This window comes from Peromyscus maniculatus, chromosome 10 (assembly GCF_049852395.1).
Source record: "Peromyscus maniculatus bairdii isolate BWxNUB_F1_BW_parent chromosome 10, HU_Pman_BW_mat_3.1, whole genome shotgun sequence".
In the NCBI taxonomy this organism is placed as follows: Eukaryota; Metazoa; Chordata; class Mammalia; order Rodentia; family Cricetidae; genus Peromyscus; species Peromyscus maniculatus.
In genome coordinates, this window is record NC_134861.1 from 96,504,009 (window position 1) to 96,526,188 (window position 22,180).

General features: G+C 46.6%; 1 protein-coding gene across 11 annotated transcripts in view; it reads right to left on the minus strand.

Moving 5' to 3' along the window:
• Positions 1-14,865: 14,865 nt before the first annotated feature.
• The window catches only part of Klhl8 (kelch like family member 8), a 63,270-nt gene continuing 55,955 nt past the window's right edge, over positions 14,866-22,180 (minus strand). For all 11 annotated transcript variants that reach the window (XM_076546822.1, XM_076546816.1, XM_076546818.1 and 8 more), the window contains 4 exons: positions 21,266-21,434; positions 20,919-21,078; positions 16,646-16,847; positions 14,866-15,965 (listed from right to left, as the gene is read on the minus strand). In XM_076546822.1, the coding sequence (XP_076402937.1) occupies positions 15,842-15,965; positions 16,646-16,847; positions 20,919-21,078; positions 21,266-21,434 (655 nt within the window). In that variant the 3' untranslated portion in view covers positions 14,866-15,841. The remainder of the gene's footprint in view (positions 15,966-16,645; positions 16,848-20,918; positions 21,079-21,265; positions 21,435-22,180) is intronic.

Consider the following 22,180-nt stretch of genomic DNA (forward strand, 5'->3'; position numbering starts at 1 on the left):
TTTAAATAATAATAATTTTTGGTGAAGGGTTTTATGGGTATATATTTTTTCTTTTCAAGTTTTAAAGAAAACATTGTTTAATAAATCCTAATGACCACCTGTAAAATAGAAGTTGTGAAGGATTCCACTGTGCCTCACTTCCGGCAGTGAACAGTGGCTCTGACACTGAGTGTTATCATTTAGAAGATTGAAGGTGACGTTTCCCCTCTTCCCTCCTCCCCCAGTGCCTAGAGTCCTGCACACTGTCTAGCTCTGGTCTCTTTGGCTGCACTGAGAGCATCCCAGGTCAGCCGAGAGGAGCGGCAGCATTTAGATCCAGGGTCCATCTTACCGTCTTCCCGGCACGGCATCCCAGGAAGCTTCCTACTTCCTGCTGCCACACTCCTGGAAAGCGACTGGCTCAGCAGCGCCCTCGATTGTTTTTCATTTCCCACGGTGTGTGGGGGCGAAGGGAGCCAGTGTCTGCCTCGGGCGTCATCTGTCTCCTAGAGCCCCAGGTGCCGCCAGAGCCGTGGCAACTGGTGCGTCAGTGGACGAACTCGATCTTCCTACAGAGGCTGTATTTTTCTGCTACAAATTATATTTATAGCAAAACTCAACTTTCCAAAGCCCTTGATTATCCAGGGGACACTGCCTCCCTGAGAGGATGTGGAGATTTGGGGGGGATTAATTCACCATCTTCTCAGGTACCGTGACTCGGTGACGTTGAAGAGAACCTGGGACCTTCCCAAGCTCTACCCCGCCCACATTAAACCAAGTCCACTGGACAGGAAGTGAAAGGACACGCTCAGAATTCACACCTGCCCATAAGCACAGGCCTTTCACTGAAACTCAAGGTTATTACTGGAATACTCTTCAGTGCAGTGTTCTTTAGAAGCCGATTCTTTTACCCCTTCCAGAAGGTAGAATTTGCACGTGTTATAGGGCTGGTTGCTGTTTGCTCTCCTCACTTCCTGTCTCCACTTCCTACCAGCCACGCCGTGTGTCTGTATCCGTAGAGAGTGGAGACGGGAGGCCCATCGTAGTGAGGGTGCCCGGGGTCGCTTGGGTGATGGATGGGAAGACTTTCTTGGTACATGGGCTGGAGGTGGGTGTGATGCCGGGTGTTTGTGTGTCCTGAGCCTTTCATCGTGCTTTGGATAAAGCCAGAGAACGGCTGGCTACATCTGAGCATGGACTGTGGCCGTGATCTGACGAAGCAGCTTTTACTAACGGGCTGAAGCAAAGCCACGTTTCCTTAAAGTTACCTGAGCTGCAGCATGTGGCAGGCTTCCCTGGCACTTGGTCACCTCTTGAGCAGCGTTGGCTTGTGGACTCTTGAGGATCTTTTCCCTTCTCCCGTTGCTCGTCTATGGACAGCAAGGGCTGTACCTTTAGAACAAGCTGCCGGTCACAGGGCTGTGGTTGGGTCTGGTCGAGGCACATTGTGCCAAAGCACGTGTGTGTGTGTGTGTGTGTGTGTGTGTGTGTGTGTGTCCGTCCGTCCGTCTGTCCGTTCGTCCTGCCGGCAGGCCGCTGCGCCCCTTGACTGAACACACCCAGCCAGTAGGAAGAACGGGCCGCCTCATCCTTTGTACTGGATTGTTTTCTCCCCAGTTTACTACAGTTTTGTTTGTACCTTGAAAACTAACGAATTTGGACAGACCCGTTTGTACCAGTGTGGTCTGTAGAGAGGTTCCCCGCAACGCTGTCCTAAAGCGATCAGGTCTCCGGCCGCCCTTTTACTGGAGTGGACACGCAGTGGCTGTCAGTGCGTCACTGCTCGTGGTGGAAGCCTGAAGAACCTTTCCAACCGTTTGCACTTTCCACTATAAGCTTACAGTTCCCAAAGGCAACTCCCCCCCCCCCCCAGGTGATTCATTTGGAAGGACTGTAAAATGAACCCTTTGAATGTGCGAGGTCCCATAGCCACAGAAGAGCATATACTTCATGGTGAAGTAGGCAGCGTATTGGGAGTGAACATGAATCTTGTCTTTCCCACTACGAAGGGTGTGTATGGCCTGTCTGGCTGCAACAGGAAGTAGAGGGACACCGTTTTTCCCAAGTGTTGAATGTTTTCAGAAATAATTAAAATTGGATACTTGTGAAAGCCCTGTTAGATAATAAAAGCACGTGGCTAAAGCCGGTTGCTCTTTGTTAAGGAGGGCAGGCCCCATGGGAGCAGGAGGAGCAGGAGGAGGAGCAGGGGGGGCAGGAGGAGCAGGAGGAGGAGGAGGAGCAGTGTGTGCAGCCCAGCCAGTGCATCCATATGATCGCATGGGAAGCACCTGATTTATTTTGTAGCTGTTTTGACCATGTTTGTCCATCCTCTAGACAGGCAGGACCCCACCCACGCCTCTGTTCTCTAATTCTAGATCTTAGGACGTTTAGAGTGGGTTCTTCCCCATCTTAATTGAAAACGTGCCTTAACTGACACCTTGTGTATTGATGTGAGGGACAGGACCTCGATCTTAGAATTCCTGCTTACAGAGCACCGCGGGCCCCACAGCGACGGGCTCTGATGCACAGGACGAGAGATTCATCTAGACGTACTTGTGCCTTTGTTGACCAAACAGTTTCTGAAGTAATGCTGTCCGGTTTGCCACGGCTTCAAGGGTTTATGTTTACTTTCCTGTTTTGTGAAGTTTGAGGAGTATTTGTGCATCTTAAGCTAAATGAGTTGGGCTTAAAAAAAAATCTTTCCATGCCTCCTACAGATTACTTCTTTCTCTTAATGATTTATTTTCCCAACACTACAAAACATCGTTGAAAATGTACCACTTCATCTGTTTCAGTCTTTAAAAACTTTAGCAATATTTAAATCTAAGAATGTTGTGGGCTCCTTCTAGAAACACAGAAGTGTCGATTTTTCTCCCCGGAGAATGAGCTGTGGAGGTGCTGGGCTGTTGGTTGGTTCTGGTCCATTTGGAGATAACGGGTGTGAGGACTTTACCTGTGCCTTTAACTTGTTGTCCTGTGGAAGGGAAGTTCAAGGGCAGAAGGCCATGGTGTCGGGATTCTCCTTCCAAGTCCGTAAGTGGTATTTCTACCAGGTAACCCTCCAGTGTGTGGTCCAGCCACGGCGCCTTGCCGTTGGGAACAGTTGCCTCGTGGCCGTGCTCTTATTGAGGATGCACTGGCAAGCACATGTCTTCAGGTGGCTGTAGATCCTTGGGGGTGAATCACACTATATTCTGTCCCACTGTGCATCTGGCATCAGCAGTTACCGTGATGAAGAAGGGCCTCTTTCCCCACCTGAGGGAGCCAGAGGACAGGAAGGAAGCCTAGCGCTCCCGGGGCCTGCATGTTGCTACATCTGTCCGTAGGACACTGGAATAAGGCCACGCCGACAGGCAGGCCACGCTGCGCTGCTGGGCCACGCGGTGGTTGACCTAAGGAAGATGGACTCGCTTTGCCTAGGTGTTTCAGCAATACTCAATACAGGCAGTATTAAGTTTGCCTTTGTTCAGGCCATGATGTGTGTGTATTGCTAATAGTACACACCCCCACGATATCAAGTACACACTGTTCATGTTGGGGTGTGTGCATGTGTGTCCCCGAATCTTGTTTTAATTTTTTCTGAATGTGATCATATTTTGGATGATACCTGAGCAGAGTTCCCTTTTTTATTTATTACCATTATATATTATATTATATATTATATATTTACTTTCTTATAATGTTAGAGGAAAGTCAAATCTTGGTATTATTAAAATTGCTTTAAAAATGAATAGGTTGTCCAGGTGATCATGAAAACCACTGGTATGTCTTTAAAATAATGAGTTTTTCTTTGATTACCATGAAACAATGTGCCAGCTCTCACTAATCCGATGGTTTGTATGTGAGCTCGGGAAAAATCGCTGCTCCCGGGAAGGTATACAAGAATAAGGGAAACACCACATTTTTATCAGCTTCAGAAACGGAACTGTAAACTTGGGGCTTTTGTGAATAAAATTTAGCTGCCTTGTAGAATCCTTTGAAAGAGGCAGACATGATCTGTGAGAGAATTTTTTTTTCTAAGGAGAAAATCTGCAAAAGGTCCTTCCAAAGAAAATGTGCCACAGATCTTTTGTTTTTCTCTGTAATGAGGATTAAGTGCTGTTTTACAAAATGTAATTATTGACTTGTTCATCTTCACAGTCTTTCCTTTCCACAAGATCAAACTGTAGGAAAAAAAATATTTAATAAAAATTTAGAGAAATCACTGGAGTTGAGCCTGTGGTTTTTAATTTGCCCAAATATGGCGATTCTTGTTTGTTTGCTGGCCAGGGTCTGTCTGGAGCCCGAGGCTGAGCTCAGGCTCACAGGTCTGCCTGCCTCACCTGCCCAGCGCTGGCACACGTCGCCATGCCAAGCTGCCAGCCACGGTCAGAGTGATGCTCCGCTGTGTTCACAGCATGTCTATATTGTTGGTGTGGGGAAGAAATGCCGTCCTGAACGCTAGGAGCCTCTCTTGGTTTGCTGTGGCAGACAAGCTCTAGAACCGTCAGCGCTGAGGGACCGGGGGGTGGGGGGGGGCTATCTGTGGCAGACAAGCTCTAGAACCCTCAGCGCTGAGGGACCGGGGGGGGGGGGGGGGCTGTCTGTGGCAGACAAGCTCTAGCACCGTCAGCGCTGAGGGACCGGGGGTGGGGTGGGGTGGGGTTGGGGGGGGCTGTCTGGCCCTAAGGAAACACCTCAACAGTTGCTTGACATTAGACAAGAGTCAGGCACTGGCTCCGATTTCCTGGATTTGGACCTCAGCGCCTCAGCTTTCTAGCTCCGTGGCTTTGAACTTGTCACTTAACCTCTCTGGTCTTGTCGTTTATGAGATTGCTACTTCATCAGATTGAAAAGGCCACAGAAGACTGGCTTAACCCCGTTTTCCATTTTCGTCCTCTTAGTCCTAATGACAGAATATGACCCACCGAGCAAGGCCATGGTGAAGGTGACTGGTGTAGGGTAGGAAAGGGAGCCTGTGCCCACTCACAGATCTCAGCTGAAGGGGGCCTTGAGAGACGGGTCATCAAAGATGGGTCTTCTGGGTATGTGACTTTTTTCCCCCCCACAAAGACTTGCATAACCTTACATTTCAGCAGTGGCTGTACTGAGTGATCTAACCAGCTGTCTCTTAGATCCCGAGAATTTGTAATTTGGGAGTGTCAGAAAGCTGTTTCTCAACCTGTGGGTCGTGACCATTTGCCAAACTTCTGTCTCTGAAAATATTTGCACTATGATTCATAACCGTAGCAAAATTACAGTTACGAAGTAGCGACGAGAAGAGCTTTACAGCTGGGGGTCAGCACCACGTGAGGAGCTGTGTTAAAGGGTTACAGCGTTAGGAAGGGTGAGAACTGGTATAAAGGAAATGCCCGTGACTGTCCCTGAAACAAAGCTTGTGAGAAAACATCAAACCACTTCCGGGGATAAGGTCTCGGAGTGGATTACAGAGTGAAAAGATGCATACATTCCCCACCCAGACAGAAAACAGAACAAGCAGTACAATACATACACGTCCCGACCATTCTGAGGGAAAGTGTAGGTAAGGGGCAAACATGTCCCCCTAAAAGTGTTAGCATGTGCCTCTCTGGACACCTGCAAGTACATCCACAGCATCACGGCAGAAGCGAAGAAAACATCCACATGTGACATCCACACCCTGCCAGCGCCCTCAAGGCATCCTGCAGATGTTTTCAACATGGATTCAAATATATTGTGCATTTTCTGTGGCCGTTCTGCCCCTGAGTCCAGGAGGTGCATCACCGAGGCCGCGGGACAGCGTTCTGACCCATCCTTCCCACCATCACCGCGCATTTGGATGCTTCGGGAGTTTACATTACCCGCAGAGACTTCTCTGCTCCGGGGCCATCGGAGCGTTTCAGTGTTCAGATTCACTACAAATAATGCTGTGGCTCTTGACTGGACTATAAGCAGAGGTCTGTAGTCCAGCTGTGACCAGGTCATTGGACTGTCTGGTTTTAGGAGCAGGACTCTGAGCACTTGTGGTTTCCCAGCAGACCGCACTCTGCTGAAATGAGACTTAGGTGAGACACCAGGGCTCTGATGATGGAGGCTTTTGCCCTGCTAACAGGCCGGAGGGTGGGCCTGGAAACGCTCCCAACAGACAGTTCTATTTTGGCTGTAAAAGGCCATGTACCTGCCCTGGATTTAAACCCCTCTTTAAACCCTCTTCCCTGTTACTGGGCTGCCCCTAAGAAGAAAAAATTATGGGTTTTTACATCTCTGCTGCTAAATATTCCTGCAAATTACACTCTAAGTACCACTGCTTGGCACCAAAGTGATAACAACAAAATACTCAGTGCCTTGGCCCAGCCTCACAGACCCATTACAGACTGCAGGAGGCTCTCAGTGGCCCAGCCTCACAGACCCACTACAGACTGCAGGAGACTCTCAGTGGCCTAGCCTCACAGACCCATTACAGACTGCAGGAGGCCGTCAGTGGCCCAGCCTCACAAACCCACTACAGACTGCAGGAGGCCATCAGTGGCCCAGCCTCACAGACCACTACAGACCGAAGGAGGCCATCAGTGGCCCAGCCTCACAGACCCACTACAGACCGAAGGAGGCCATCAGTGGCCCAGCCTCACAGACCCACTACAGACTGCAGGAGCCCATCAGTGGCCCAGCCTCACAGACCCACTACAGACTGAAGAAGGCCGTCAGTGGCCCATTCTCTTATGGACCCACACTAGACTTCAGGAAGCTGTCAATGGCCCACCGCCCTGCTTTCCCACCTCCACTGGTGACCTTTGCTGGAGCTGGAGCAGATGTGATGTCACCTGGTCCTCAGGACTGACTGGAGTCAGATGAACTTCTGGGGAGGAGCTGACTGAGATGTTCGCTTGGCCCCACCATGATGTTTACTGGAAGAGTCTAATCCACATGTTGGTGTAGTTTTACAAGTCGTCTTCAGGACTGGGTCAGTTTACACCAAACATAAAAGTTCTCTTGAGATGGGGCCTCACTACATATTCTAGGCTGGTCTTGAGAACGGTCTGTGCACCAGGATAGCCTTGGTTTCACTATCTCTGTTACTTTTTGTTGCTGAAATACCGTGGCGGGCAGCACTTAATGGGAGAGTTACTCTGGCTCACAGATCCCGAGGAGAGTCCCTAAAGGGGAGGGAAGACGGCAGCAGGAACAGGAAGTGGGGGGAGAACGGCAGTGGGCGCTTCCTCCAGCAAGATTCCCGACCTAAAGGGTCCACAACCTCTCCGGCAGCGGCACCAACTCGGGGCCCAGTGCTCCGATGTGAAAACTACGGAGGGCGTTTCCTCACCACCCACAGCATCCTGCCCTGGCTGCCCAAGCGCTGGAAGTGTAGGTGTGTGCCACCATGCCTGGCTCACACTTCCCAGTTTCTAACGCTGGAGAGGAGGTCTGAGATAAGGTCAGGTTTATTCAAAACACTGCACTCAGGACACAGAATCAGTAACGCCGCTGCTGATCCAGCTGTCGCCGCCTCTCGCTCCCAAGGGAGATGGGAAGGTCTGGAGAAGGTCACCGAGCTGTGGCTTCAGCAAGCCCTCCACAGTCCAAGGCTGGGGAGAAGTGGAGGGTGCCTCTTCTCCCCTGCTCTTACCAGGTCACGAATCTCCAGAGAAGACCACGCCCACTGAGCCAAGCTGCTCCAGTACAATTGGTTATCAGACCAAATTCCCACGACAGATTTCAATGTCACCAAACTACCTTCCTACCAAGTGTGGACTAGCTAACACAGTAGACGAGGGAGAGGGTTGGTTCCTTGGGGAGCATCACAGAGGTAGACCTCAAGCTGTCCTGACACACGCAGCCGTCAGTCCACTGTGCCACCCACTTGCTGGCCATTCCTTTCTTTGGTGCTGGGCCGTGGACCTCAGTACCCTGGCATCCTACCACTGAACCACAGAGTTCCAGCATCTGGCCATTTTATTATTATCTTTCCATGGTCCAGTGAAGTCAACAGAGACAGCTCCACCCTTTCCCCCTCTCCACCGGCCTCAGCTACCTCGCAGGTGCAGGTGGATGAAATCAGGAACAAAATTTGGTCTTGATTTTATTGTCCCTTGTAAAGTTAAGTATAAATCAGAGTTGGTTGGATGGCTCAGCAGGTAAAGGCACTTGCTACGAAGCTGGACGACCTCAGTTTGGTCTCTGGGTATCACATGGTAGGAGGAGAAAACTGACTCCCACGTGTTGTCCAGGGCCCCAGCCCCACCCAAATAAACAATTTCTTTTTAATTAAAAAAGCCCCCAGCCTGGCGTCTGAGGTATCAATTGTGGTAAAGAAGGAAATATTTTAAATCTGGGCTCAGGCTCTTCTTAGTATGCTAACTAAAGAAAATCACGAAATAAATACACATTTTAACAAGCCAGTTCTGAAGTTAGGGTTCTCATGAGGACCAGGTTTCCCAGATGTAATGTGCAGAATTGGCCACTAGATGGCAACCATTTCCTTTGGCTTTAACGACAATGAGATTTCACATCTTTGTAGCAGGAATCTTAGAAGGTCTTATTAATAAAATCAAACCTGAGCCAGGTATTGGGGTGAACCCTGGAAGATCAGAGAACCAGAACAAGCCACAGCTACCTCACCTCGCCGGATCCTCAGCTGATCCTGTTTCCTCAGACTGGATGCCTCTGAGTCCTCATCCAGAATGAATCCCAGCTGAACTGCTGCTCCAAAGCCTGAAAGCTTAACCAGCCAAATACTACTAGTTTCTGGTTTTCACGCCTTATATATCTTTCTGCTTTCTGCCATCACTCCCTGGGATTAAAGGCTCGCTTTCTGGGATTAAAGGTGTGAGTAACTATGCTTGGCTGTTTCCTTGAATACATGAATTTCTGCCTCTGGAATGCTAGGATTAAAGGCGTGTGCTACCACTGCCTATCTTTTATGCTTAATATTGTGGCTGTTCTGTCTCTGACCCCAGATAAGTTTATTAGGGTGTACAATATTTCGGGAAACACAATAACACCTCACATCTTGTAGAATGAAATAATCAAATAAGATGCCAGAGAACCGGGAAATTTTGTTTTTCTGGTGGGGATATAATATTGTATAACCAGATTGCATAACAGTGTATCAGGGTTTTAAAAAGTTAAAATTAAATCGGGAGGTGGTGGCACACGCCTTTAATCCCAGCACTTGGGAGGCAGAGCCAGGCGGATCTCTGAGTTCGAGGCCAGCCTGGGCTACCAAGTGAGTTCCAGGAAAGGCACAAAGCTACACAAAGAAACCCTGTCTCGAAAAACAAAAAAAAAAAAGTTAAGATTAAGTTACATAAATCCCAACAATTTTACAGGCAAGAAAAGGAAAAACAGTTTATCATCATTCACAGCACTCACCCACAAAATGATCTAGAGAGCCACCATGGCATCAGCAAGATGTGGTGTATGTGTGTAATGGAAGACCATTTGGAATACATGTGACAGTGTGCATGAGGCAGAGCTCATAAACATGAGGCCAAGTGAGGTAAACCAGAGGCAAGACTACACTGCATTAATGTGATTCACTACCCAGAAAAGGACATATTTATAGACGGCAAATACACCAGTGGCCACTGCCCAGAAAAGGGAAGGCCTGGGGTAACTCTGGGAGGTGATGAAGCATTCCAAGTCCGGATTATGAAGAGCTGGCATAGTTCTGTAGCGTCACAGAGTCACTGATTGACACTTACAAAATTGTCAGTAAACCTGACCCCAAAGCCCTGCACCAGACCAGGAACTGGGAAACTAGAGAAGACAAACTGTGACATTGACCCGGTCCCTCCTACCGCTGGTTCCCAGATGAGAAAGAGGCACACAGGTGAGTGGGGAGAGCACCTGGGGAGGGATTTTGGCTACATTTGTTAACTAAACAGTAACATTTGTTTTTGTTTTTGTTTTTAAATGGTTGACATACATCTTTATTAATCTTAGCACTTAAGAGGCAGAGGGACCAAAGTTCAAAGCCAGCAAAATATCTGATCATGTCTTGAAACAAAAAGATTGGCTCAAAATTTGACATCTGTGACCGAATAACAGTCTGCATGGCTGGAAGCCACAGTGAGTGCCCTCCTACCTTCCCAGGAGTGTGGTAATCTTGGCTGACCCAGGTTGCCCCCCAGAACCACGTAAAAAGGCTGAGCTTGGTTCACACATAAACAGAATCCCGCAGCTCACCAGCTGGCTAGCCTGCAGAGACTACCTCAAAAAATAAGGTATATAGAGCCTAAAACAATACCAAGTTTGTTCTGCCTTACGGTCTCCAGAAGCACACAGAGAAAATGAAATAACACCCACATTCACACCCGGCATAGACACATTCAAATGCTACATAAAAGTGTGAGTCCCATTTTATTTTCCAAGGTGTTTTTTCTTGTCTTTATGAAGCCATCTCTTCACATGGGCTTTGGTGGAGGTCCTGGTGCAGCACCAGCAGGTCTAAATCGTGGGGGGGCGGGGTGTCCGGTCCTTGCGGGCTTCACGGGATCAATTCCTGACTACCTTGCTATGAATAGCACAGCTCATGCAGTAATGCAGCTTGGCATAGAGTTTGGGAAGCATGTAAGTAAGTGTCGGTTGGGTCTAAGTGGCTGTGGGACTGGCTGGTGAGAGAAATTTGTCCTGACCGTGGGCCAGCAGGACTGGAGAAAACTCCAGCTACAGGGGAGTCACCTTGAGGAACCAGCTGGAACTGGTAGTTCTGCGCCCTCAACAGCAGGTGAGAACAGGGAAACTAAGGCAGTATCTGAAACCTCAGTGTGCGCAGACGACACACAATCTCGGACATGGAGAAGGAACTGGAAATTTCAAACAGTCAAAGAGAGTACCTTCCTAGTTTGCTAAAAAACTAAAGTTACACGAAATATTAGCCTCTCCATGAACACACACACACACACACTTTAAACTCAGAGACCAGGGAAAAACATGTAATTAATATTTACAAATATTTTAAGGTGAACATTATATGTAAAACTTGTGTCAGCAAATAAGTGTCTTTGTTTTGTTCCCGTTACTGTGACGACTACCCTGACAAGCGACACGCACATGCACACACGAGGAAAGGAAAAGGCATACAGTGGGTACCCAGGGCGCACCCATGCCTTGCACTGTGGTTTTCTTTCTGGGGCAGAACTATCACCCAGGCAGGGCAATTTCATTCAAACTTTTTAAGTGACATTTTAAATTAGCTGAGTAGTGGGTTTGCATAAGGCATTTTCATACATCCTGAGTTTTGGTTAATTCTCCCACTACCCCTCTCCTCCTTCTCCCCTCCACATCCTGTCCAATCCCCACTTAATCTATGAACCTCCAGCACTCTCCTCCTCCTCCATATAACATGTACTCAGCTACCCTAACATATGAACCTCCAGCACACTCTCCTCCTCCTCCATATAACATGTACTCAGCTACCCTAACATATGAACCTCCAGCACACTCTCCTCCTCCTCCATATAACATGTACTCTGCTACCCTAACATATGAACCTCCAGCACACTCTCCTCCTCCTTCATATGACATACACTCTGCTACCCTAACATATGAACCTCCAGCACACTCCTCCTCCTTCATATAACATGCAGTCCACTACCCTAACATATGAACCTCCAGCACTCTCTCCTCCTCCTCCACTTACAGTTTTAACTGGACTATGAGACGGTAAGTGGCCACAAGCTTTTCATAACCCTTCCATGTGTTAGCTCTCCCCTCACTCCAGTTCCCTCCATACCCATGTGCCTCTCCCCTGCTTACACAGATGTACCTGTAATCTACTACCTCCCTTAAAGCCTGGCATGAGAACCCATTCAAACATTCCTCACCAACACAACATGATTAGATACTAAACACTTTTTTTTTAATCAGTCATGGAGAAACAAAAGCAAAAAGAAAATTCTCAATTTTATCACTTATGCAAGCATTTTGTACAACTGCAACAATCTCTTATGGAGGCATTGACAGCATAGTTCACCTAGGAATTAAGGAAATGAATTATACTCCTTAGGAGTAAAACAATATTTACTCAAATGTTAAAAAAATAAGCAATTGGTTACATCAACCAGTGAAAGACAATGCTAATTTCTTTAGAAAGTCAGAGTGTCAATACAGTCAAGTGTGGCTTTAGTGACTAAAGGGGCCACACAAAGAGCCTAGAAATGTGTCTTGAAGAAATAGCACACAAGAGGTTGGGTCCAGTGCACCAGTCCAGTTTCATGGAAGGTGGAGGCAAGCACATCACTTAACCCAGATTTTCTTTTCCTCTTTCTTTTTCTTTCTTTTCTTTCTTTCTTTCTTTCTTTCTTTCTTTCTTTCTTTCTTTCTTTCTTTCTTTCTTTCTTTCTTTCTTTCTTTCTCTTTCTTTCTTTCTTTCTTTCTTTCTTTCTTTTTCTTTCTTCCTTCCTTCCTTCCTTTCTCTCTCTCTCTCTCTCTCTCTCTCTCTCTCTCTCTCTCTCTCCCTCCCTCCCTCCCTCTCTCTCTCTCTCTCTCTCTCTCTCTCTCTCTCTTTCTTTCTTTTCTCTCTCTCTCTCTCTCTCTCTCTCTCTCTCTCTCTCTCTCTCTCTCTCTCTCTCTCTCTCTCTGTTTCTTTCTTTCCCCCTGAGACAGGGTTTCTCTGTGAAATCTTAGCTGTCCTGGAACTCACTCTGTAGACCATGCTGACCTCAAACTCACAGAGAGATCTATCTGCCTCTGCCTCTGCCTCCCAAGTGCTGGGATTAAAAGTGTAAGCCCAGGTTTTCAAGGCCAGCCTAGGCAACACAGCAAGACCTCATTAAAAAATTTTTTTATAAATATTTCCTGCCAGGTGGTGGTGGGGCACGCATTTAATCCCAGCACTTGGGAGGCAGAGGCAGGTGATCTCTATGAGTTTGAGGCCAGCCTGGTCTACAGAGTGAGTTCCAGGACAGCCAGAGCTACATGGAGAATCCTGCCTCAAAAAAAAAAAAAAAAAAATCCAGTGTATTTTTCCACTTATAATTTCAGTACTTTTGCTGTTCTGCAGCAGTTTTGGGTATGTGCTGTTAGCATCTGTGGTTAACATGGAGTCCCACAGTAATCATCTCTGAAATGCCATTTCCTCGTTTCTGTGTGCACACTGGTCATCTAAGCACACTGTTCCTCTACCGCACTCTTACCTCAAAGCATGACTTTTTAAGGAGACAACCTGCCGATCCTGTTTATTTCTTCTGCTGCTGTCGGGCCTGCAAGGCCAGGCTTGTGACCGCCAGTGTTCCCTTTATCTCACATTCTTTTATGAGTCCTTCGTATTTCAGAAACAAGGGTACAGACGTAGCATGTTAGATGACCACTGTCTAGTAAAAATCAGAAATGGAGTACACACAAACTCTCTACATATGATACGAGTCTGCTAAGGAAAATATTTTAAATAATCAAATGAGATATTTTATTATAATTATAATTATTATTATCAGGGCCATGATCCTTGGCCCTGATAATAAATACAACATGCATGCCAGTAACCACGAGTGTCCAGCAATCTATTAGATGAGAAACTGACAGCAGACACGTTTCAAGTCATTCTCCACATTCAGCCAGATGTAGCTAGTCTGCCAAGTGTTACGGCTAAAAGCTTTGAGGGTTGGCTGGAATACAGCGAGCTGCACCAGGGAACACTGACCCAGCCAAACCCGCTCAGAGGCTCACACAATACACATTACACCAGCAAGCCACCACATGCTGCTTAACCTCCCTGAGACTCTGGCTCTGGAATGGAAGCTGCCGCCATCCCCTCCCCTCCAGACCGGAGTGCGTTTTTCTCAGAGTGTCCTTCAAGACCCCTGTCCAGGGATGGGCGGCCGCTGTGCTCCTTGGTCCAGTGAGAAAGGGAGAGAAGCAGAACAAGTCATGAGTGAGGACGCTGTGGTGTCGAGCATAGGTACATTGTAAAAGTAAAAAAAATCGGGGCTGGAGAGATGACTCAGGTTAAGAGCACTGGCCCTTCTTCCAGAGGACCCAGGTTCAATTCCCAGAACTCACATGGCAGCTCACGACTGTCTGTAACTCCAATTCTAGGGATCTGACACCTTCATACCAATGCACATAAAATAAATTTAAATAAATTATTTTTTAAAAAGTAAGATCTTGAACTGGAGGCAAATCATCTCAGACACTTTGCTAAGAAACTCAGCTACTGCTTATCCTGTGATATAAAAATGCCTGTGGTGGGAACAACTTAAGGAGAAGGCCTGGGACCCTCCTTATGGGTGTCTAGGTGTCCAGGGGTTTCTGCTGGATGGTGAGAGTCTGATGTGATGCTCTCCTGTCTTTCTGCGGCTTGCTATTTAGTCTTTTATTCTCACTTGCTGTATACTTAAATTTACTCTGTTGAAACAGGAACCACAGCTATCATGGATCATTCTCCATAAAAACAAAACAAACAAACAAACAAAACTTGACAATAGAAAAAAATAGCCCAATATGAAGACTTTAAAATTTGCTGGATGAAAGATGATACCAATTTGAGCACTTGGGTTTGTTTTTGGTTTGATATGCCTGGCAGGCACTGGGCCAGAGTTCAGATCCCCAGTACCCACATGAACACAGGTAGGTGAAGCCAGCTGCCTATACATAATCCCAGCACTCTGGAAATAGAGAAGGGGATGCCTGGAGCAAGCTAGCTGTATAGATGAGCTCTGGGTTCAACTGAGAGAGTCTACCTCAGCGAGTAAAATGGACAGCAATGTAGAAAGTCTTTGATGTTAATCCTGTACCTACACATGAATGTGAACACAAGTGCACACATGTCTACACATGTGTGCCATGCACATATACACATAAACAAAAACAATGAAGAGCTGTTATGTCACAGTGGGATTATCAATATGCTGAGTTTCAGATTTGTAGAAATTAAGTTTCAATAAATACATTGCAAGGTATTAAATGATGAAAAAAAACTACTAGTTTCCATTTCCTCTGTTTTTACCAATAACATATTTTATTAATTAATGACAAACTTGAACTAATCATCAAACTATACTACATAAAGGGCTTTTGTAAAAATGCATTCATCTCCTGATAATAAATAAATGCAGCTTTGTACAATTAGAAAACCAAGACAGTGACAGATAACAGAATAAGAAGAAAATGGATCCTAGGTCCAAAACCCCAAGGACTAAACCAGAGACCAAGGTGAAAGGACCCTTGAGGTTTTCTTCCCTAGGTGGTCATGTGTGTCACACATTTCTTTTCCAAGTCTCCCAACTGGGCACTGGACTTCGCTAGTCTAAAGTTGTTACTAAGACATTCTCAGGTGCACAGTTGCATGAGATGGGAAAAATGGAAAGCAACAGCCCTAAGAACAGCCAGTATACACTTGGTGAGGGCCCAGCATGGCTGCGTTCTGTAGTTCTAAAACTCCAAACAGAAACAAAGGGCTTCTTACAGACACTAATATGGTTTCAATAATGCCTCAGAAACACACATTTTCCTACTTGGTAAACACTCAAGAACTGAAAGTCACCGTCTAGAGACAAAAAACAAAACATCAATTCATCAGCACCTTGTCGAATGAGCCTCAAGTCCTTATGTTGATGAGCAGACTCTTCCCTTCTCGGGGAAAAATCTGCTGCCTGAAGCTAGTATCTTCAGGAGAAAGAACAGATAAAACTCAATAAGTTAAATTTTATTCATCAAAATAAACTGCTATTTTAAGGTTTGGCACTACATGAAACGTCTTTCAGAACAAGAATGGGTTCAAAGACAGACGGCTTCATTATTTGCTAGAGCAGGAAACACAGCTTTGTGACGACCATTCTCCAGCCATCGGTCCACGAGGTGTACCCACTCCACAACAGCCGACGTTCAGATCAGAGGGGGCCGCATCAAGTGCTGGCTGTCTTCCCGAGCATCCCGTGTGGTCGCACAGTTGCTGCTGGGCCTCCCGTCACATACAGTCCACCACATTAGTGGACCCATGACCTACATCTCGGATCTGGCTAGTTAAACAGTCACACACGGCTACTCCGGCACCGGCCCGGCAGTGGGACACAGGTCCGACCAGCTCCCACCTGCAAAGACAGGACAAGACTGTCACCACAGAGCACTGGGATCCCAACCAAAGACAATATTCGGGACTGTGGGGCTGGTTTTAAAAGACAGCAAGTTTCCAGAGGGAAAAGAGGTCTCCTCAAACTTTATATTAGTAACAGAGCATTCCTCTGTTGTCTCAACTTTGCTTCCCACAGCTTCAGTTTTCTACAGTAAACCATATTAAACGGACATTTCTGGAAATAAGCCACTTGGTAAGCTTTAAATGCTATGTTCTGCCTTGCCTAGGATAGCCCCTTATTGGGGTATCATTTCTGTAGATGCTACCCACTCATGGGTCACTGAGGACCTGGACAACTATCATGGTATCAAGTTCTTTTGCTCAAATAAACTTTGTTTCACTTAATAATGGTGCTAGAGTATGAGAACAGTGATGCCGGCAAATATACTTCAGCATACTGCTAAACACGCTCCATTTTATTAGTAATGGTACACTGTTTGCCATGCCTAACTTCAGCACCGAACTTTATCTTAAGCGTGCATGGCAGGGGAAGCAGAGCTATCTATCCATGTCAAGTTTGATTCTACCTGTGGTCTTGGGTACCCACTCAGGGAGGGTGACCCCAGAGGACAATCAAAGAGCTCAGCCTTAATAACTTGAAATGGTACGTTCTGCTAAAGAAAACAGGATGTTACTTACTTGTTCAGCACTGGATCAAATGCCTCCACTGTGTTCAGGTATGCATTGCCATTGTGACCGCCAACTGCAAAGATTTTGCCCATCACGGTAGCGATGCCTACTCCTCCCCGGGGGGTCGTGAGTGCTGCCACATAATCCCACTTGTTGCTTCGGGGGTCGTACCGTTCAACTGAACTCAGAGGGGAGTTATCATCAAAACCACCTATGAAAGAAATATTTAAAAAATGGAATTGCATTCATAAAAACTGATAACTAAGTTTCAACTCAACAGCTTATAAAACTCAAGCTTTTGCTGGGCCTGGTAGAACATGACGTTAACCCCAGCACTTCGGAGGCAGAGGCAGGTCCTGCAGATGCCTGAGTTCGAGGCCAGCCTGGTCTACATAATGAGTTCCAGGACAGCCAGGACTAGGTAGAGAGACCCTGTCTCAAACAAAACAAAACAAAACCCTCAAGCTTTTTGTTTGTTTGTTTTGTTTTTTGTTTTTCTGAGACAGGGTTCTCTGTGTAGCCCTGGCTGTTCTGGAACTCATGCTGTAGACAAGGCTGGTCTTGAACTCACAGAGATCTGCCTCCCCAGTGCTGGGATTAAAGGTGTGTGCCATCACCATATGCTTTTAAAGCTATTTTAGAGTGATTTACAGAAAAAAAGATTACCCTAATACCTAGCTACCACCAACAACTACAATTTTCTACAAGTCAACTCTATTTAGTCAGTATTGTACTTTAACAGTAGGCTTGAATCTTTTTTTCTCTAGGTTTTGAGGCAGGGTTTCAAAAATTGAGAGGTCTTAGCCTCCTCGGTGCTGGGACTGTGGGTGTATACAAACCATGCCTGGATTTGAAGTCTCAAGTGAGAAAGAACAGGAGTTGCTGTAGGAAAGTCGATTTATAGGAAGGAAGCAGCCATTCATAATCCTAGCTGAGGGGCAAGCAAGATGGACTCCCTCTGTGTGCAGGGAGGCCTGAGAAACACTGACCCTCACCAAACCAGGAGGCCCATCCAGAGAAAGGCACTCATTTCCAGGGCTCCTCCTAAAACCATTCTTGCCAGCACAACTGCTGAGCCGGTGGGCTATGGCTGAGTCCTCACCTATGTTTGCCAAAGCCATGTCTTCCTCCTGTCATATAGTCAGTCTATGAGTAAGAACTTTTCAATAGAGCGTAACTCAGCCCAACTGTTACTGCAACCTCCATCTTTTCCAGGTCCCCTCTAAGTGAGCAGCAGTTCTCTTTAGTGACTCAACCTGTTTTCCTGATCTGAGGAAGTGCTGCTTCCCTGTGATCATTTCCTTAAAAATAAGGTCAGCCTTGCCAGGCGGTGGTGGTGCACACCTTTAATCCCAGTACTCGGGAGGCAGAAGGAGGCGAATCTCACTGAGTTTAAGGCCAGCCTGGGCTACAAAGTGAGTTCCAGTACAGCCAAGACTGTTATACAGAGAAACCCTGCCTCGAAAAACCAAAACAGATAGATAGATAGATAGATAGATAGATAGATAGATAGATAGATAGATAGATAGATAAAATAAGATCAGCCTAACTGGCCTTGGGGGCACAAGAGCAGGAGAGCTGGCCCTGTACCTCACCAACTGCAGCACAGAGCGGAGAGCTGGCCCTGCACCTCACCAACTGCAGCACAGAGCGGAGAGCTGGCCCTGCACCTCACCAACTGCAGCACGGAGCGGAGAGCTGGCCCTGCACCTCACCAACTGCAGCACGGAGCGGAGAGCTGGCCCTGCACCTCACCAACTGCAGCACAGAGCGGAGAGCTGGCCCTGCACCTCACCAACTGCAGCACGGAGCGGAGAGCTGGCCCTGGTGGAGTGGGTGCAGGTGAGCTGGCACCTGAAGGCATGAGAGCAAAGAACTGGCCCCGCTCCTTGCTGCCCGCTGCAGTGGGTAAGCTCACCCTGGTGGTACTAATGAGGGAAAGTAGGCAAACTGACCAACCCAGCTACCACTCAGGCCCAGAACCAGAGCTTGAGTTGGCCCACCCCAACATCTACCCCATCTATGATCTGCTGGAGCACGTGAAAGGCTGGATCTGAAGACCCAAGGCTACAGGACCTCCATGACCCAGGACAACAACAGGATATCCAGGAGGAGTCCCAGTATCAAGGGTGTAGCAGATGCCAGAGGCCTTGAACCAGACTCATTGCAATGAACACTTACAAGTAAAGATGTATGGACTAAAGTGTAAACTGTATGACTCACTGGGTCACACCACAGCTTCCATGATGAGACTTTTTTCTTTTTTGTATGTTAATTTTTCTTTTAAATTTTATTTTATTTTTTTATTGGGGGGGAGTTGCAAGGGCAGAGGACAGAGATGAAGGGATGGGCAGATGAATGGAATTGGGATGCATAATGTGAAACCCAAAAAGAATTTAAAAAAAAAGCCTAAAACATTAAGGTCAAATTAAAAAAAAATCAAGTAAAACTTTGTTTTTGGAGACAGGGTTTCTCTGTGTAGCCCTGGCTGTCCTGCCTCTGCCTCCTGAGTGCTGAGAATAAAGGCCTGTGCCACCCTTGTCCATTCAAGTAAATCTCTTCTAGCAGGTTAATTTTCTTATACCAATTGAAATGAAATAAATTTTATGTACATAACCAGATGGATTTTTGGTAAAAATTATAAAAAAGAATATTACAGTCTCATCACAACTGTAATAACATGTTGTTACTGCTTATGTTAATGTGGAAGATCGGGTTGTTAGAGTTACATTCTCTAGAGTTGTCTTCTTTATTGGTTTCATGTAATCTCCTTAGGTAATAAAAAAGAGTCAGTGCTGGGGACGTAGCTCAACAGTAAAGCACACAAGAAGCCTTGCGTTCAATCCCCAGCACTGAAGAAAAACAACAAAAAAACAATCAAGGCAGAGGAAGAGACAAAGCAGAACGCAGTCTGGCTGCTGTTACTCGAATCGGCTGTATTCAGTGTTGGAGATTTCAGTGCTCGGAGGGAAGCCAGGGCCTCCTGCATCCAGGCAAGAGCTTTACCACTGAGCTGCCCAGTTCCCAAGGGGGTTGCTTCCATGTTCAGTCTGAGTTGTTCTTTCTATCCCATCTGTTTTAGCTATAAGGGCCCCAAAGACTCATAAGTAGCAGCAAAAAACGACACTCCTGGGACCATGTGACACACAGTGGTGACCTGTCTGTGTGAGTCTGCAAGTGTGAAAGGTTGCACACACACTGTAAGAACTCTGGTTTCCACGCTCTATCGCACACCACTGTCTCTGCAAATGTCTGCAGTGCAGAGGAGGGGGTTAACTGGGTCATTTCCCTTCTTTGTCATGCAAGAGCCCAGGGAGGCTGGCATTACTTCTACCTGCAAATAAACACTAATAACAATAACCCCCTCTGCTACCAAGAACCGTAACACACCCCACAGTACACTGCAGCAGCCCCAGGACGTATAACACACTAAGGACCTCTCTGGGCATAGTTCTTTCTCTGGAAGGGAGATTACCAATGGCAACAAAGCAAGGCCTGCGCTGGGCGCAGTTGCAGATGCCGAGAGCACACCGTCTCCCTCCAGAGACAGTCTGACAGCTCAGTCATGTGATGCCCCTGCGGGAGCAATGCACTGCACCGCACTGCCCTCAGGAGGCTGCCACAACACAGGCCCTGGCTGCCTCCTTTTCATCCAGGGGGGATCGCTCCGATGCAGGTTAAGAATCGAGGAAGCACAGCTCTAGAAGCCCTTCTAACCCAGCACTTCAATCAGTCAAAAGGCAATAGAAAGACTAACACTGCTTCCCACGGAAAAGCCACTCGCTTTCTTGAAATTGTTATTTGCTTTGAAATGAACAGGAAGGAAAACAAGTCTTCAGGCCTTTTAGGATTGGTTTTAGCAAAGCATATTTAATTTATGTTTCTACAATTACAAATATATATTTCATTCAAATGCAACCCCTACTTTAGATATATAAGTTTTTCTTTTTGGATTTTCGTTTGTTTGCTTGAGATAGGGTCTCACTATATATCCCTGGCTTGCCTGGAGCTTACTATGTAGAGCAGGGTGACCTCAAAACCACAGAGACTCACTTGCTTCTGCCTCCTGAGTGCTGGGATTAAGGCATGTGCCACCACACCTGGCAGAAGTTTTAAATATGAAGATTGGAATCAAGAAGCCTTAATGTCAACTTTAAAAATTCAAAAGCACACTCAGGACTGATTCTACTAGAGATTAAATGAGGTAACTGTTTGTTACATGTCATTTTATGGCATTTGTCACAGTATGTCTTGATAGATGAGAGAGATGACATGTACTCACCGACAACATATAAGCAGCCGTGAAGCTCACTAACACCATTGCCTGCTCTGCGCTGACCCATTTCCTTGACCTCTATCCACTTGTCCAGATGTGGATGGTACCTCTCCACACTGGATAAGGAGGCCACTCCATCATTGCCACCCACTGCGTAAACATGGTTCTAAAGGAGGGAAAACACACATCAGTTGGATCTATCCACGTCCTAACAGGTGAGCAGAACGTAGGGAAACTGGTATTTCATGAGCCGTTTGGTATATAGTCAACCCTGCAGCTGCCGACGTGGATCAGACCATGCTGACCATGGACGTGGTTGGTGCCTCTCCATGGGAAATGGCTGTTTCACTTACCACTAAAGCCACCGAGCCAACGCCTCCACGGGGAGTGTTCATTGGTGCCACTGTACTCCACTGGTCAGATTCGATGTCGTACCTCTCCACGTCACTAAAGCAAGTATTGTCATCTAGCCCTCCGATTGCATATATTGGGCCCCCTAAGGAGGCCAAAGCAATTCCTCTCCTGTAAAAACAAGACGAGTAAAACATGCTTTAGTATCTGAGTTTGTTTCAGGAAAAAGAAGAAAGTTTTATCAATGCAAACCACTTCTGAGGATAATCATCAAAGCATGTGGTTTTCTTCCAATGTTTTAAAATGTACTAAAGTTTCTGAGCATGTGCGCAGATCCCTTGACCTGTACAGACTACTGGAAACTTGGGTCAAGCTCTGTTTTTTTTCTTTTTCTTGGGGTTGAGCCCAGAGCCTTGCATCTAACAGGAATGCATTCTACCCCTGAGCTACATCCTAACCCTAAACTCAGGACAAATAATAATGCAAAATCCAACAAAATAGTATAAAGAAATCCAAAGTGTTCAGTTACCAAATAGATAGTTATATAATCGAGGAGTCAGTGGTTTGATGAGAGAGCAGTCGGCTGTGGATTTAAAAGCCAACTTCAGGTCTGAACCCATGAGTTCATTTTGTTGCAGTTTCATTAAAACACCGTAAAAGAGCCGGGTGGCAGCGCACGCCTTTAATCCCAGCACTCGGGAGGCAGAGCCAGGCGGATCTCTGTGAGTTCGAGGCCAGCCTGGGCTACCAAGTGAGTTCCAGGAGAGGCGCAAAGCTACACAGAGAAACCCTGTCTCGAAAAAACAAAAAACAAAACAAAAACAAAAACAAACAAACAAACAAAAACACCGTAAAAGAATGTTCATTTTCCTATCACATGCTTTGCATGCACTGCTTTATTTCTGAAGAGCATTTAT